The sequence below is a fragment of the Balaenoptera borealis genome, assembly GCF_965194805.1.
Source record: "Balaenoptera borealis genome assembly, chromosome: 17".
NCBI classification, from domain to species: domain Eukaryota; kingdom Metazoa; phylum Chordata; class Mammalia; order Artiodactyla; family Balaenopteridae; genus Balaenoptera; species Balaenoptera borealis.
In genome coordinates this window covers 20,187,668-20,200,983 of record NC_138876.1, presented here as the reverse complement: position 1 = coordinate 20,200,983, position 13,316 = coordinate 20,187,668, and the positions used below count along the sequence as shown (strand labels likewise).

The window sequence follows — 13,316 nt, the reverse complement described above, 5'->3', positions numbered from 1 at the left end:
TATACTTTAATGGCATGGTATACCTATCCAAAGCTTTTATCATCTTGGCAATTTTATATTTGCTCTATGATTAAAGAGAAAATAAACACACCCTGCTAACTATAGCACCTAGCTTAGTTCAGAGGTCACTTACCCTTGGAAACTTTCCTGATACATTCCGTTTTTTTTTGTTTTAACATCTTTATTGGAGTATAGTTGCTTTACAATGTTGCGTTAGTTTCTGCTGTATAACAAAGTGAATCAGCTATACATGAAAGGATGCTCAACATCACTAATCATTAGAGAAAAGCAAATCAAAACTATAATGATATACCACCTCACACCGTCAGAATGGCCATCATCAAAAAATCTACAAACAATAAATGCTGGAGAGGGTGTGGAGAAAAGGGAACCCTCTTGCACTGTTGGTGGGAATGTAAATTGATACAGCCACTATGGAGAACAGTATGGAGGTTCCTTAAAAAAAATTCCTCCTAAATCAGGTGACCTTCCTACATGATTCTAGAATTCTACATTTACCTCTGTTACTCCTCATGTCTCTTTCACTTGACTTCAAAGTCAAGGAATGTCACATTCATCCCTGTATCCCTAACACATAGCATATACTGCTGAGTACCTGGTAAAATCTCAATAAACATTTTTTAGATGAATTACTGAATGATTATTGCTACTATAAAGGGATAAAGAAACAAAAAAGGGATATGAAGAATGGAGGGGTTATTTCAGAGATGAACTGAAGATTTTAATTCTTGGCTGGGCCATTCATAGTACAGTGTATGTATGCGGTGCCTTCTAGAATTGGCATGTAGAAACTTGGATGCAAGGAGAACCTTGAACATCTACACTATGTAGAACTTTACTCCAGGCACCGAGAATTAGTGGCCCCAAAGAAAAAAGCCACATAGAAAGTAGATCATGTACAATCTTAAGGACAGAAATTCTAAAGCACATAGATGGCACATTTCTCTATTTCTTCTTAGAAAAGCCAAAACAGCTCACTGCATCCCTGAAAATGGCTTTGATTTTCTCTCATCAGGTCCACATGCCATTGTCTTACTACAACAGCATTTCTAAAGGCCCATAGGAGATTTGAATACCATAGAGCCAAGATTTCAGAGTCTAAACATACCCCACAGAAATGAACCAATGTCAGTTGTGGAAAACCCATATCTTTCTTCAGTGCAATATCAGTCATTGAAGATTCTCCAAATCCACAGTCAAACCACAAGGTGACATAACAATGCAATTTCATGGCCATCTTAAATTGTCCAAACAAGAAACATCAAATATATACATATTTTTTGGCTGTGCCACATGGCTTGTGGGATCTTAGTTCCTCAACCAGGGATTGAACCTAGGCCCTCGGCAGTGAAATTGTGGAGTCCTAACCACTGGACCGCCAGGGAATTCCCTCAAATATATTTTTAATTTCATTTAGTACATTTAATGAAAAGGCATCAATGGTAAAGAATTTCAAGGTTGGTGATTTCTGCAGAGGCAGACATGAAGCATTTGGAGTCTTTGTGGTTCCCTTATGGGAACTCTTCACCATGCAAAAGATGCCATAAAACATTGAGTTGTGAAGAAGTAATGACAAGGATAATTCCTGATAGAGCATGTCCAAATTAGAAAGATGTGTGAACACTTCTACCATACGCTAGTTAGAGGGACCATCGCGGTACTCGGAATAAGCAGATTATTTCTCAGCCATGAAGACTGCAACAGATTAAAGGCAAGGGTCCACTTCAAGCCTCATTTCAAACAAAACACCTTCTTGAATGAACTGGCCACAGTGGACTCCAGAATGAAAATGAAATAGGAATGGATGCTAGCTACGGTGTACCTGTCACAATGCTAACTCCTACTAATGAACTGATGTGTGAGCTTAATACTCCCCCAAAGAAGTCTGTGTTTACGAGCTTTATATTTAAAGACCTAAGTCTTTAAATATAAAGCTCATACCAAGGAGAATTTTTCTGAAGGCTCAAAGACCTGACAAAATTAGAAATATTCCTAGCCGCAAAATTTGTGTAACAGGGTGTGAAGACTTGGAAATGTATTGCGGGTAAAGCCCAAGAAGGTAGCAGGTTGAAGAAATGCTGTCTTGGAGGCAACTGGGAAAGGTCATAATCAAATAACGCTGAGTGAAAAAGTGTCAATGAAAGACCCCAGTGACAGAAGAATAATTTGCACACAATCCTATAAAATTATGAATCCAACGTCCTCACCCAACATGAGCCCCTGGGCAATTAACTGGGTTTTAGGAGAAAAGGTTCATTCTACAGTCACTTGACAGTGTCACTCAGGAGAACACTGAAGACTTCAAAATATTAGGCCAAACAACTCAAGGTAGGTGGGGTGGCTTATATATTTAAGAGCCCTTGCCAAAGGTTTACACATTTAAGAGCCACTGCCATTGTTTTTACTAGTCAATACAAAAAGATCACAAAGGAATAAAAGATAGTTTTGGCAATTTTGCTCATGGATAATGCAAAATGGCTTTGTAGCCCCTCTCGTTTATTACAAATCCATTTAAAAATTATACTGCATGCACTGTTTTGAGAAGATGACGTTGAAAATGAAATAGAGCTGGTAAATAAGAGAAAAGGGCAACAATTACATTTAAATCAGCAAAATACATTTAAACAGAGGATCCACTCTCTGTGGGACACTGTACTAGGAGGTAGGAGAGCACAGCAAAATCAGAAGACAACTGTGGTTGCCCATGATCTGCAGGGGAGACAAAGAAACTGCATGCCCCCCTGCTCTTGGACAAGCTTCTCCTCCTGCCTCATGCCAGCTCATGTCCATCTGTCAAAACTTTTATCCCTCGAGATCTAGTTCATGAGCTATACCTTCGGCAAGTTTTCCTTCCCAGTCTCCCCGCATTCCCAGATGAGGTTAAGTTCCAGTTCTGTGCCACGACTCTACATCTACGCATCTCTACCACGGCATTGATATCCTATTCCTACTGCTAGATTGGGTGTTCCTTTTTATCCCTAGTACCTACCACAGAGCCTGTTACTCACTGGATGGAAGAACAAATAGATACTCAACAGGCACTGTGTAATGAATAGACTATTAGTGTGAACAAAGTGCTTAGGGATGAAGAAGAGGGAATGATTGATTCTGCCTGAGAGATAAGGTAAGGCTTCTCAGAAGAGGTCATACTCACCACGGCTTGGTCCTTTCAAGAGTTTTATTATACCATACTCACAACAGCTCTGTGAAATAGATCCTATCCCCATTTTTACAACTAAGGAATCTTAATCTCCGACAAGTAACTCGCCCAAAGTTAATGCATCTATGAAATGCCTTAGAATGGATTTCTATGGAATGCTAAAGCGTTTGGATTTTATTCCGTAGGCAACTGGGAGCCATCAAATGCTTTTAGGAGGGAAATAACGTTGTCAGAAATATATTTAAATTAACTCTGGCAATAGAAGTGGGAAGTTAATTAAAGGAGAGTGAATGGGGCAGAGCAGAGACTAGAGATCAAATAATAACTAGTAGGTTATTCTAATGGCCTGGGAAGGAGCCAACAAGGGATGATTTAACACAGTGGCAAGGATGGGGATGAGATAGGGAATGACTGGAAAGCCATTTTACAAGCAGAATTCAGAGGGTTTGGTCACTGATTACACATGAGTAGGTGGGGAAAGGAGTGACTCTAAGCCTTCTTCATTTAGGTGATGGTGTGAGGAAGGCATTAATAACCTTGAGAAGTAACACAGGGAGAAGAATTGGCTGGGGAGATGGTGAGAAAGACGATCGGGTTGACTTCGGATATTTTAAATTTGAGATGTCAGTGGAATATTCAGAGGTTCACATCTTTTAAGCTTCATAGAGGTCTAAGATGTATTTGAAAGTAACTTTGAAGTAGGGGATGGTTAAAGCGATGGGAGTGGGTGAGACTCTTCAGAGAGCATGCAAAATGAGAAGAGCTGAGAGGACCCATCTCCAGGGGGCATCAACATTTGGGGAGTGGTAGAGGAAGGCGGCAAGCCACCTGCCCAAGGAGGAGCCACTAGAAACAGAAGGGGAGAACCAAGAGAATCATTATCACGCTCATGGAAGAGATGAACACCAAGGAGGAAAAGCTTAAGGCTATCCAATGATGAAGCAGCAAAGCCGAGTATGAAGAGAACTGATATGTGAGCATCAGATTTGTAACACCAGTGGCACAGCTGAATAAAAGATGTGGAGGAGCCTGGAAATTAAATAGTGTAATTTGAGAGATACTAGAAAGGGCCATCAGACATACCCCATGAACGCATAAGAGGGAATCTGACCGGCTCATGTTTTCTCTCCCGGGAGCTGCAAATATTATTAGATTTTCTTCCTCAGAAAAGAGACAAAGGAAGCGTTTCTCAATGACGACTGGGGAAAACCATATCCTACTGCCTGTACATTGATGCTAGAATTTTTTAATTGAATTAATGAGTGAACTGTAAACACACTTGACCTAAACTTACCTTGAGACAATTTATTAGAAACTCCCAGGAAAGCAGGGCCCTCTTAAAATAATGGTGGCTCTAAGAAGTGCTAGGTAGGACATCTGCAAAGACGCAGTGATTTTCAGAAAATCTCCAGTATTTTTATATGTATTAAAGCCAGTCTCTAATGCTGTTATTCTATTTTTATTATCCTAAGAATACTGGCCTGGCAGTTTCTTATGAAGTTTAATGTATACTTATGATTCATCCCAGCAATCCCACTTCTAGGTACTTAGCTAATGAATGAAAACTGATGTTTATACAAAACCTGTATGTGAATGCTTCTAGTAGTGTTATCAGTAGTTGCCAAAATTGGAAACAACCCAGATGTCCTTCAACTGGGGAACGGATAAACTGTGGTATATCAAACCAATTCAATACTAAACAGTGAGCATGAATGAACAAGTGACACACACCCTCAGCTTCGGTAAGTCTCAATGCATCATAGCAAGTGAAAGCAGCCAGATTTCATGATTCCCTTTATATGACATTCTGGAAAAGGCAAAACTAAAGGAACAGAAAACATATCGGTGGCTTCCAGAGGCTGGAGGTAATGAGAGGGGTTGACAACAAAGGGGTACCAGGGAGAGTATTTTTTGGAGTTATGGAACTGTTATATCTTGACCGTGGTGGTGGTTATATAACTGTATGCATTTGTTAAAACTTGCAGAACTGTACACTAAAAATAGTGAATTTTACTGTATGTAAATTATACCTTAATAAAAACAATGAGAAAAAAGAATATCAGCCTGGGAATTAAGAGACTGGGATCTAGCTTCAGTTATGCCACTGACTAGCTGTGTAACCACAGACTATCCTCTAACCTTCTTTGGGTCTTGGTGCCCAAAACTGTAAAGTGAGATTGGAAACTTTCTCAAAGAGTCTATTGCTGTGTTCTACAAAGACTTCCTTCTTTAAGCAAGGTGGTGGACCAGATGGCCTATTTCAATTCAGATGGCCTACTTCAGTTGCTAAAGTATCATTGTGAGGGTGACTGGACTAAAATACTCAATCTGTACACATGGTTCTGAAAAGCCTTCTTGGATTAGAAAATAGTGTTCCTAATTTGTGTCGTGGAGCTTTGGGAAAGTCCATCTGGTCATGTAATTCTCAACTAAAATTTGACACATATATTTGTACAATGTGGAAAAAGCCCTTCGGGAAACACTAATGTTTAATGAGCTATAACTGGCCTTGGTAAACAATCATACTCTTCTTTTTTTCATTTTGTAGGCACTAATTTAAAAAGGCCTTTGAAGATGGCAGCATTTACTATCTTCGTTTGCCTTATCCTCCAGTTGGAACATTGTTTTCTACTGCTTACATTTACCCAACCCTCAGAGTTACTATTACATTTTTACACTATCCATGCATTTGTAGCCAAGAAAGATACCGAAAACGACACCCCAGGAGTGGTTCCATACTATAGTGTCCCTGGGGTTGAGGGAAGAGTATACAGCTCAAAAGGGAAGATACTAAGAATAAAACAATAATCTTGATGATGATGAGAAAAGTTTACATTTTTGACCCTGTGAAGCAGGGTCAAACTATGGACTAGAAATTGTGTTTGTAAATAAAATTTTATTGGTACACTACTATGCCAATTCATTTAAGATTGTCTGTGGTTGTTCTCCCATGATGGGGTGGTTACAACAGACACTCTATGGCCTACAAAGACCAAAATACTTACTATCTAGCTTTTTATAGAATAAGTCGGCCAACCCACTTTCACAGAGTATGCCATGAACTATGCTATATAGTTTCCACATAAAATCTCGTGTAATCATCACATTATTGCTATGAAATAGGAATTACTCATTTGACAGATCAGAGGTGATGAAGTTTAATGGATAAAAGTTTGTTGTGAAGTCAGACAGACCTGTACTACGCGTTTTTACTAGTTGTCTGATATTGGGTCTGTTAATTAAATTCTCCATCCTCAGTTCCCCCATATGTAAATTGAGGCTAACAACAGTACTGATTATGGTAGGGTAAATGTCAGGAGTTGATGTGACAATTAGTGCACTGCTTTGCATACAGTAAACATTTTATACTCATTAGCTATATGAGAAATAGCTTTCAGTATCCCTGGGTGTTTTTCTTCCTAGAAATATCCAGTATTAAAGAGGTAAGGATGCCCCACATATGCTTGATTATGGATTAATTTGACAGACGCCAAAATAACTTGCACCACTTCTGCGTGTTACATAAGGCAACTTTTTCCCCTGTCGCTCATGAACTAAGCAGAAGGAAACCATAATAATGACGTTTCCAGCTCTGTACTGCATTTCCCAAAAGACAGCTGGAGGTACCCTGACACGGCTGAGTTTCCTGCAGGAATGTGCAAGCAAGTAAGACCACCAGATGGACATCCTGGCCACTCCACAGACAGGACACAGAAGACCAAAAGGCTGAATGAAGGAAGAACTACCTCAAAGGCACCAGAGGGAACGACAGTAAAGCAGGGCCAAACACTGATTATGTTGCTTGCAAATGTCAGGTAGTTACAGGGCCACTGTGAATAAAGGCAGGGAAATCAGAGGCCGGCATTTTAGCTGAAGGACAGTTCTGGCTTTAGGTAATGAGCTGTTTCAGGAATTTTTGTCATGATTCATTGATAGTGCCTATAAACTGATGTATTTATTATGAATCCACCATATACATTTTTTTAAACACCTTATAGTTTTTGTCTTTGGTCGGTATCCAGAAGGAGGAGAGCAAGAAAAAGGAGGGCAGAGACTTCACCTTCCCTGTGTTCAGAAAATCCACAGTGGCTGGCTAGAGCTCTCCTAGTCCATTTGTGACTATCTTGGCCGTATTACTGTCATTGGGCTCCTGGTAACTGAGTGACAATGACTGGTGTGGAATGAAAAGCTTAAGATAAGTTTTAAAACATCAATTAAAAGTTGGAAAATTAGCCTTAATTATCTATTAGCTTATTTCTTCTAGAAACGCAGTAGAATGAGCTTTCCGATGGGTGTATCTAATTTGGAGGTCTGATTACAAACTGAGGTAACTGATTTGATGTGTGTATAATTTCTACAACCAAAAGAATGTTGTTTCCTTGAGAGGAGATCTTCAGAGTTCATTTGTTTCATTTTGGAGTTGATTTCCAAGTTTGTGGTAGGTTCTTCTGAACGCCTCTGGTGGGGATAAATAAGACTTCATTCTTTGAGGATGGGGTTCCTCTTTGGAAATGGCAGCCCGATATTTAGCTTTAGATCTTGTAAATAAAGTGGGTAATCAAGCATGGAGAAACATGGTGGGTCCAAGATAAAGATTGGAAAAAACAAATAACCCAATTAAAAAATGAGTAAAGGATCGGAATAGATGTTTACCCACAGAAGATACACAATGGTCAATAAGCACTTGAAAAGGCGTTAAACATCATTAGCCATCAGGGAAATGAAAATCAAAATCACAGGGACAGGGCTTCCCTGGTGGCACAGTGGTTGAGAGTCTGCCTGCTAATGCAGGGGACACGGGTTCGAGCCCTGGTCTGGGAGGATCCCACATGCCGCGGAGCAACTAGGCCCGTGAGCCACAACTACTGAGCCTGCGCGTCTGGAGCCTGTGCTCCGCAACGGGAGAGGCCGCGATAGTGAGAGGCCCGTGCATCATGATGAGGAGTGGCCCCCGCTTGCCACAGCTAGAGAAAGCCCTCGCACAGAAACGAAGACCCAACACAGCCAAAAATAAATAAATAAAATAAATAAAAAAATAAAAATGCTATTTCCTTAAAAAAAAAAATCACAGCGACATACCACTTTACACATATTAGAATGGTTATAATAAAAAAGACAGACAATAACAAGTGTTGGCAAGGATGTGGAGAAACTGAGACCCTCATACACTGCTTGTGGGAATATAAAATGGTACAGCTGCTGTGGAAAACTGTCTGGCAGCTCCTGTAACTTATACTGGGAGTTACCATATGACTCAGTAATTCCACGCCCAGGTATATAACCAAGAGAAATGAAAACAGGTCCACACAAAAATGTACGTTCAAAATAGCATTATGAATAATAACCAAGATTCAGAAACAATACAAATGTCCAACTGATGAATGTATAGTTAGAGAGTATACTGCATATAAAATGCAAATAAAATGTGGTACATTCATACGATGAAATACAATTTGGCAATAAAAAGGAATGAAATACTGACACATGCTTACAACATGAGTAAACCTTAGAACCATTATTCTAAGTGAAAGTAGCCAATTGCAAAATACCACATATCGAATGATTCCATTCATAGGAAATGTCTAGAACAGGCGAATAGACAGAAAGTAGATTAGTGGTTTCTAAGGGCTGGTAGTTGGGGGGGCCTTGGGAGGAAATGGGGAATGACTGTTAATGGGTACCAGGTTTCTTTTTGGGGGTGATGAAAATGTTTTAAAATTAATTGTGGTGACGGTTGCACAACTCTGTGACGATACTAAAAATCACTGAATTTACACTTTGAGGAGACTGTATATTCTGTGAATTATTGCTCAATAAACGATATTATAAAAATAAAGCTTTCATATAAATTAATGAGGTTGATTTAATTTTGTGGCTTCTATTACTGATAACTAACTATGTTCTGTACTTACTGTCACACTGCACTGAGTGATGTATATATTTGAGCTCGTTTAACTCTTACAGCATCCCCATGAGGTGAGTCGATTTGCTGATCTCACTTTTCAGAGATCAGGAAACTGGAACACACGCAGATTAAGTAACTTCCCTGAAATAACACAGCAGTAAGTGTTGGGGCCGAGATTTAAAATTCAGGCCTGTCTGATGCTAAAATTCATTCTTTCTCCTTATTTCTTTTAAAACATTTTACTCTTTTAAATAGTTAACACACACATATTTCAAGACACAAAGTGACTTAAAAAGCATATGTCCTCTATCCATCTTCTTCCCTGTCCCATAGGTAGAGTTTGTATTAGCTTCTTGTGCATCAGCATTTTCTTATGTAAACAAAGCACATGCAGATATACATTACTATTTCTCCCTCTCTCATTCGCAAATGCAGTATACTCTCTACCTTGCTCTGCACCTTGTTTTTTCCACTTCACCTGGCATCTCAGAGATCCTTCCATATTACTATTCTTCATTTTTGCGTTTATAACTTCCAAGTATACTCCAGTGCCTGGATGTACCATAACTCATTTAGCTGGTCTCCTAACGATGGACACTTAGGTTCTTCCTAAACCTTTGCGATTCAGTTAAAGCTTTGAAATTGCCTCCAAAAGTAAGAAGGAAACATGTAAGAAATACAGTCATTTGTGAAATAAGTCCCTTTCCTCAAAAACTGGCTACTTTGAAGGCAACAACCCTCATTTAAATGTGTTACTTGGAAAATATTTCTTAAAAACAAATAAAATTTAATTGCATTACACCAGAGTCACCGTCCCATGTGAGCTGGGAAAGAAAATGTACCTCTAGAGACTGGAGGGGTGAGTTACACTCTTTAAGGGGAAAGTTCACGGATTTCTGAAAACTAAGTAACATTCTAAGACACCTGTTTGTACTTATTTAGCATATTATTTCCACTGATTAATATCTTCTGAGATGAGGAATCAAATATTCAATACCGAATCACATATCACCCCCCTGGTACACTTCCTTATGATATGTATGTTAAGCCATTCAGTTCAGTTCACTTGGGTGGAATGGAGTTACAATTCTTATAATAGCAAACCTAGACCCAAAATATTTTAAGGCCACTCCAGCTGTCTTTAGAACTTCTACTATCAGTCACAAAAACGACTTGTCAATTTTTGTTTCACTTTTTTTAAAAAGAAACCATCACTTCAATAAGGCAATAGATTTTCAAAAGCTGTCTGACATGAAATGAGTTTGAACATTAACATGGAAAGGACAAGCAATAAAAAAAGGTAGTATGAGTGCAGACAAAATATCCAAGAGCTAGAGAATGTGATCTCTTCTAAAGGGAATGGAATGAAAGAATTCTAAAGGCAAAGCTTTTCAAAGCTAAAGAAAATGACAACAACTGAATTGAAAAGGCTGAACTTAGCATTATCTATCCAGAACACAAACATATATTTAGCTTAATAGAGTTGAGTACTATCTCAGGAAAAATCTTATATATTATGAATCTAGGGCAATGAAAGCTGTAGAAAATGATTTTGCAAAGCAAACACACTGCAGGCTGACAGTAGCAGAGGGGAAAAAAAAAAAGTCCAAGGTGCACGGGATGAGTTCAGGTCTCATTCTATATATCACCAAGGGAGGAAAACAAAAGAGGTGAAGAAACCCCAGACGTTAAATAGAACAGGGCAGAACGACGCTTGTGACTGAAGCTTAAAAAATGTGAATGCATTTTCTGATTATAACCGTAATATGGATTTATAGTAGAAGATTTGGAAAATTTAGAAAAATATAAAGGAAACAGTTAAAATCACCCACAATCTCACCACCCAAAGAGAACCATTATCAAAATACTGGCAAAACCATTTGCATCCCCCTTTTCTGTGTGCATATAAAAATATGTTCTTTTTACAAAATTGGGCTCATATTATAAATAACATTTTATACATGGCCTTTCCCCCCTACTTTCTATTACTTCTTGAGTACTTTCCCATGTTGTCATATATCCCTTGAAGATATAATTCCAATGACTATATTATATTGTATCTTCTGAATTCAAATAGAATTATCTGATTCTCTCCATATTGCTGAACATCTAGGTTGTTTCTAATTTTTCAGTTTTATAAATAGCACCGCAATGGACATTCTTGTGATAAACCTTTGAACCTCTGTTTACTTCTTAAAAGAACTTAGAAGTATATCAGTACGTCAGATTCACATTTAAGTCACTCAGTGTACCTGTATCTGTGAATTTACCATTGGAAGTCTCTGGAGACCAATGCAAACAATGCATATCAAATAAACAATATATTTTCATATCACTCGAAGTCTATATTTATCCTTCTAGAACAGTCATCTTTCAGGCAGTACATTACTTCCTCCAGGCAAATAGACTATTAATGGGTTAATCTAGATGCAATAACATGAAATTTGGCTGATCCAGATTTCTCCAATATCAGTATGCATGCAATTAACAATAGTCTGCAGATTGAAAAATACCCAAGGCTCTCAAAAATATATATTTTATCATCCTTTCATTTAAAATGGTGTACAATGGGCATTAAAATAAAACAAATAAGGGTTATAGTTAATGGAGGTTGACAGCAACCAAATCTTACCTAGACATATAACTTACAGTGTAACTTAAGGTTTTCTTCAAGATCCAGCTTTATTCTGTTACTTCCAGTTATAGGGCTTTTAAGTGATTTCAACATATTGAAATTATTAATGATTCTTGTTTAGAACTATATGGTTGTAATACTGCAGTTTTAAATTCCCTATAGTCTATTTAAAAAACAATTCTATTTTTAAGATGATAAATAGGGTTCTCAAAATTTCTAGAGAGTGTGTGTAAACATATATATGTATGCATTTATATATACATACATACATATATATATATATATATACACACACACACACACAGACAGACACATACTTCTAAAATGTTTTTCTCTCAGTGAAAAGTGAAGTAAAGCAAAACGCAACAAAAAAATTCCACTTATACCATGGCCGTATGAACTATGGAATCACTCAAATTCCAAGGCCCCCTCAAAATTGGTAGTCAGACTAAAATAGCTGGGGCTGCACTGTACAGTTGTGCAGGCTGCACACTGTACAACTCTAGGTGGTGCAATCGTATACTGAGCTATGTAACTGGTACTCTGGGGGTTGTGCAGTGCACAACCTATATAGCTGTATGTGATGACCTTGAAGTTAGCTCAGATAATTCTGTTTGCTTATCCATTACTTATCTGTACATCCTTCCCCCTAGTGAGCTAAGAAAAAGAGAAGTTTTAGGAGGGAAGTGGCCTTTAAATCTATATACTTTTTTTTTTAATGAAAGAAAATTCTGCAAAAAACCAAAACAAAACAAGCCAGTTTTTCCCTGGCTCCCTTCTGTCACGACGGTAAGGGTTTCTTTCCTCCCATCTCCCCTTCCATCCACCCACTAGGCAGCAGCAGAATACCTTGTGTGAGTAACTGTAGATTTCTGACTTCTTCTCGCACCTTCAGCTGGAGCACCTGTTGTAAGATGTGCTGCCGGAGGTTCTCCTGGGCAATCCCCATTCGCTCAAGCTTTTTGTCTGTAAGTCTCAGCAGGGCTCGCCCTGCAGGGTTTACAAGAAATAAAAGGAAAAGCAAATGAACAATGGCTGGAAAAGGATTTCCATCTTCCTCTGGGCTGATCCTGCCATAACAGAAGTTTCCATCTAAACACAGGCAGTTTAGAATAGAGGGTCCTCCATTATGCCTGCTGACTGGAATGGATAGGCAGGATGGAAAAAATCCACAAGTTTAAAAAAAGAACTTCAATTTTTATCTAATATTGGCAATCCCCAACTGACTCACACATCGAGTTAAATAAATCAGCAACATTTTAACCTGGGTATTTGGGTCACAGATTGCATGTTTCCATAGAAACAATGCTCTCTGTTGGGTGATGGGTTCTGAGGCTCACCCATAAGAGCCCTTGTCACTGATAAGCCAGCTGAAGACTTAGATGCTCTAACTGTGGTTATAGAGACACTCCGGCAGTGTTTAACCAGGCTACGATAACGTTTCTGTGAAACATGCATTTGAAGGTCCATTTTTAATCGGCGGGCACCCACCTCCCCTGCTGCACCCCTGGTGCTAGGTTGGAGTTCCATCTTTGGCTGGTGGGAGCTACGCCTTAACCCAATCACTGGCCTAAGGCAATAGTTCCAGCAGGGCT

The 13,316-nt window shown here is 38.7% G+C and overlaps 1 protein-coding gene across 4 annotated transcripts in view; it reads right to left on the bottom strand.

Moving 5' to 3' along the window:
• The window catches only part of SAMD12 (sterile alpha motif domain containing 12), a 488,950-nt gene that overhangs the window by 237,842 nt on the left and 237,792 nt on the right, over positions 1 to 13,316 (bottom strand). For all 4 annotated transcript variants that reach the window (XM_082364474.1, XM_082364475.1, XM_082364472.1 and 1 more), the window contains one exon: positions 12,571 to 12,711. In XM_082364474.1, coding sequence (XP_082220600.1) covers positions 12,571 to 12,711 — 141 coding nt within the window. The remainder of the gene's footprint in view (positions 1 to 12,570; positions 12,712 to 13,316) is intronic.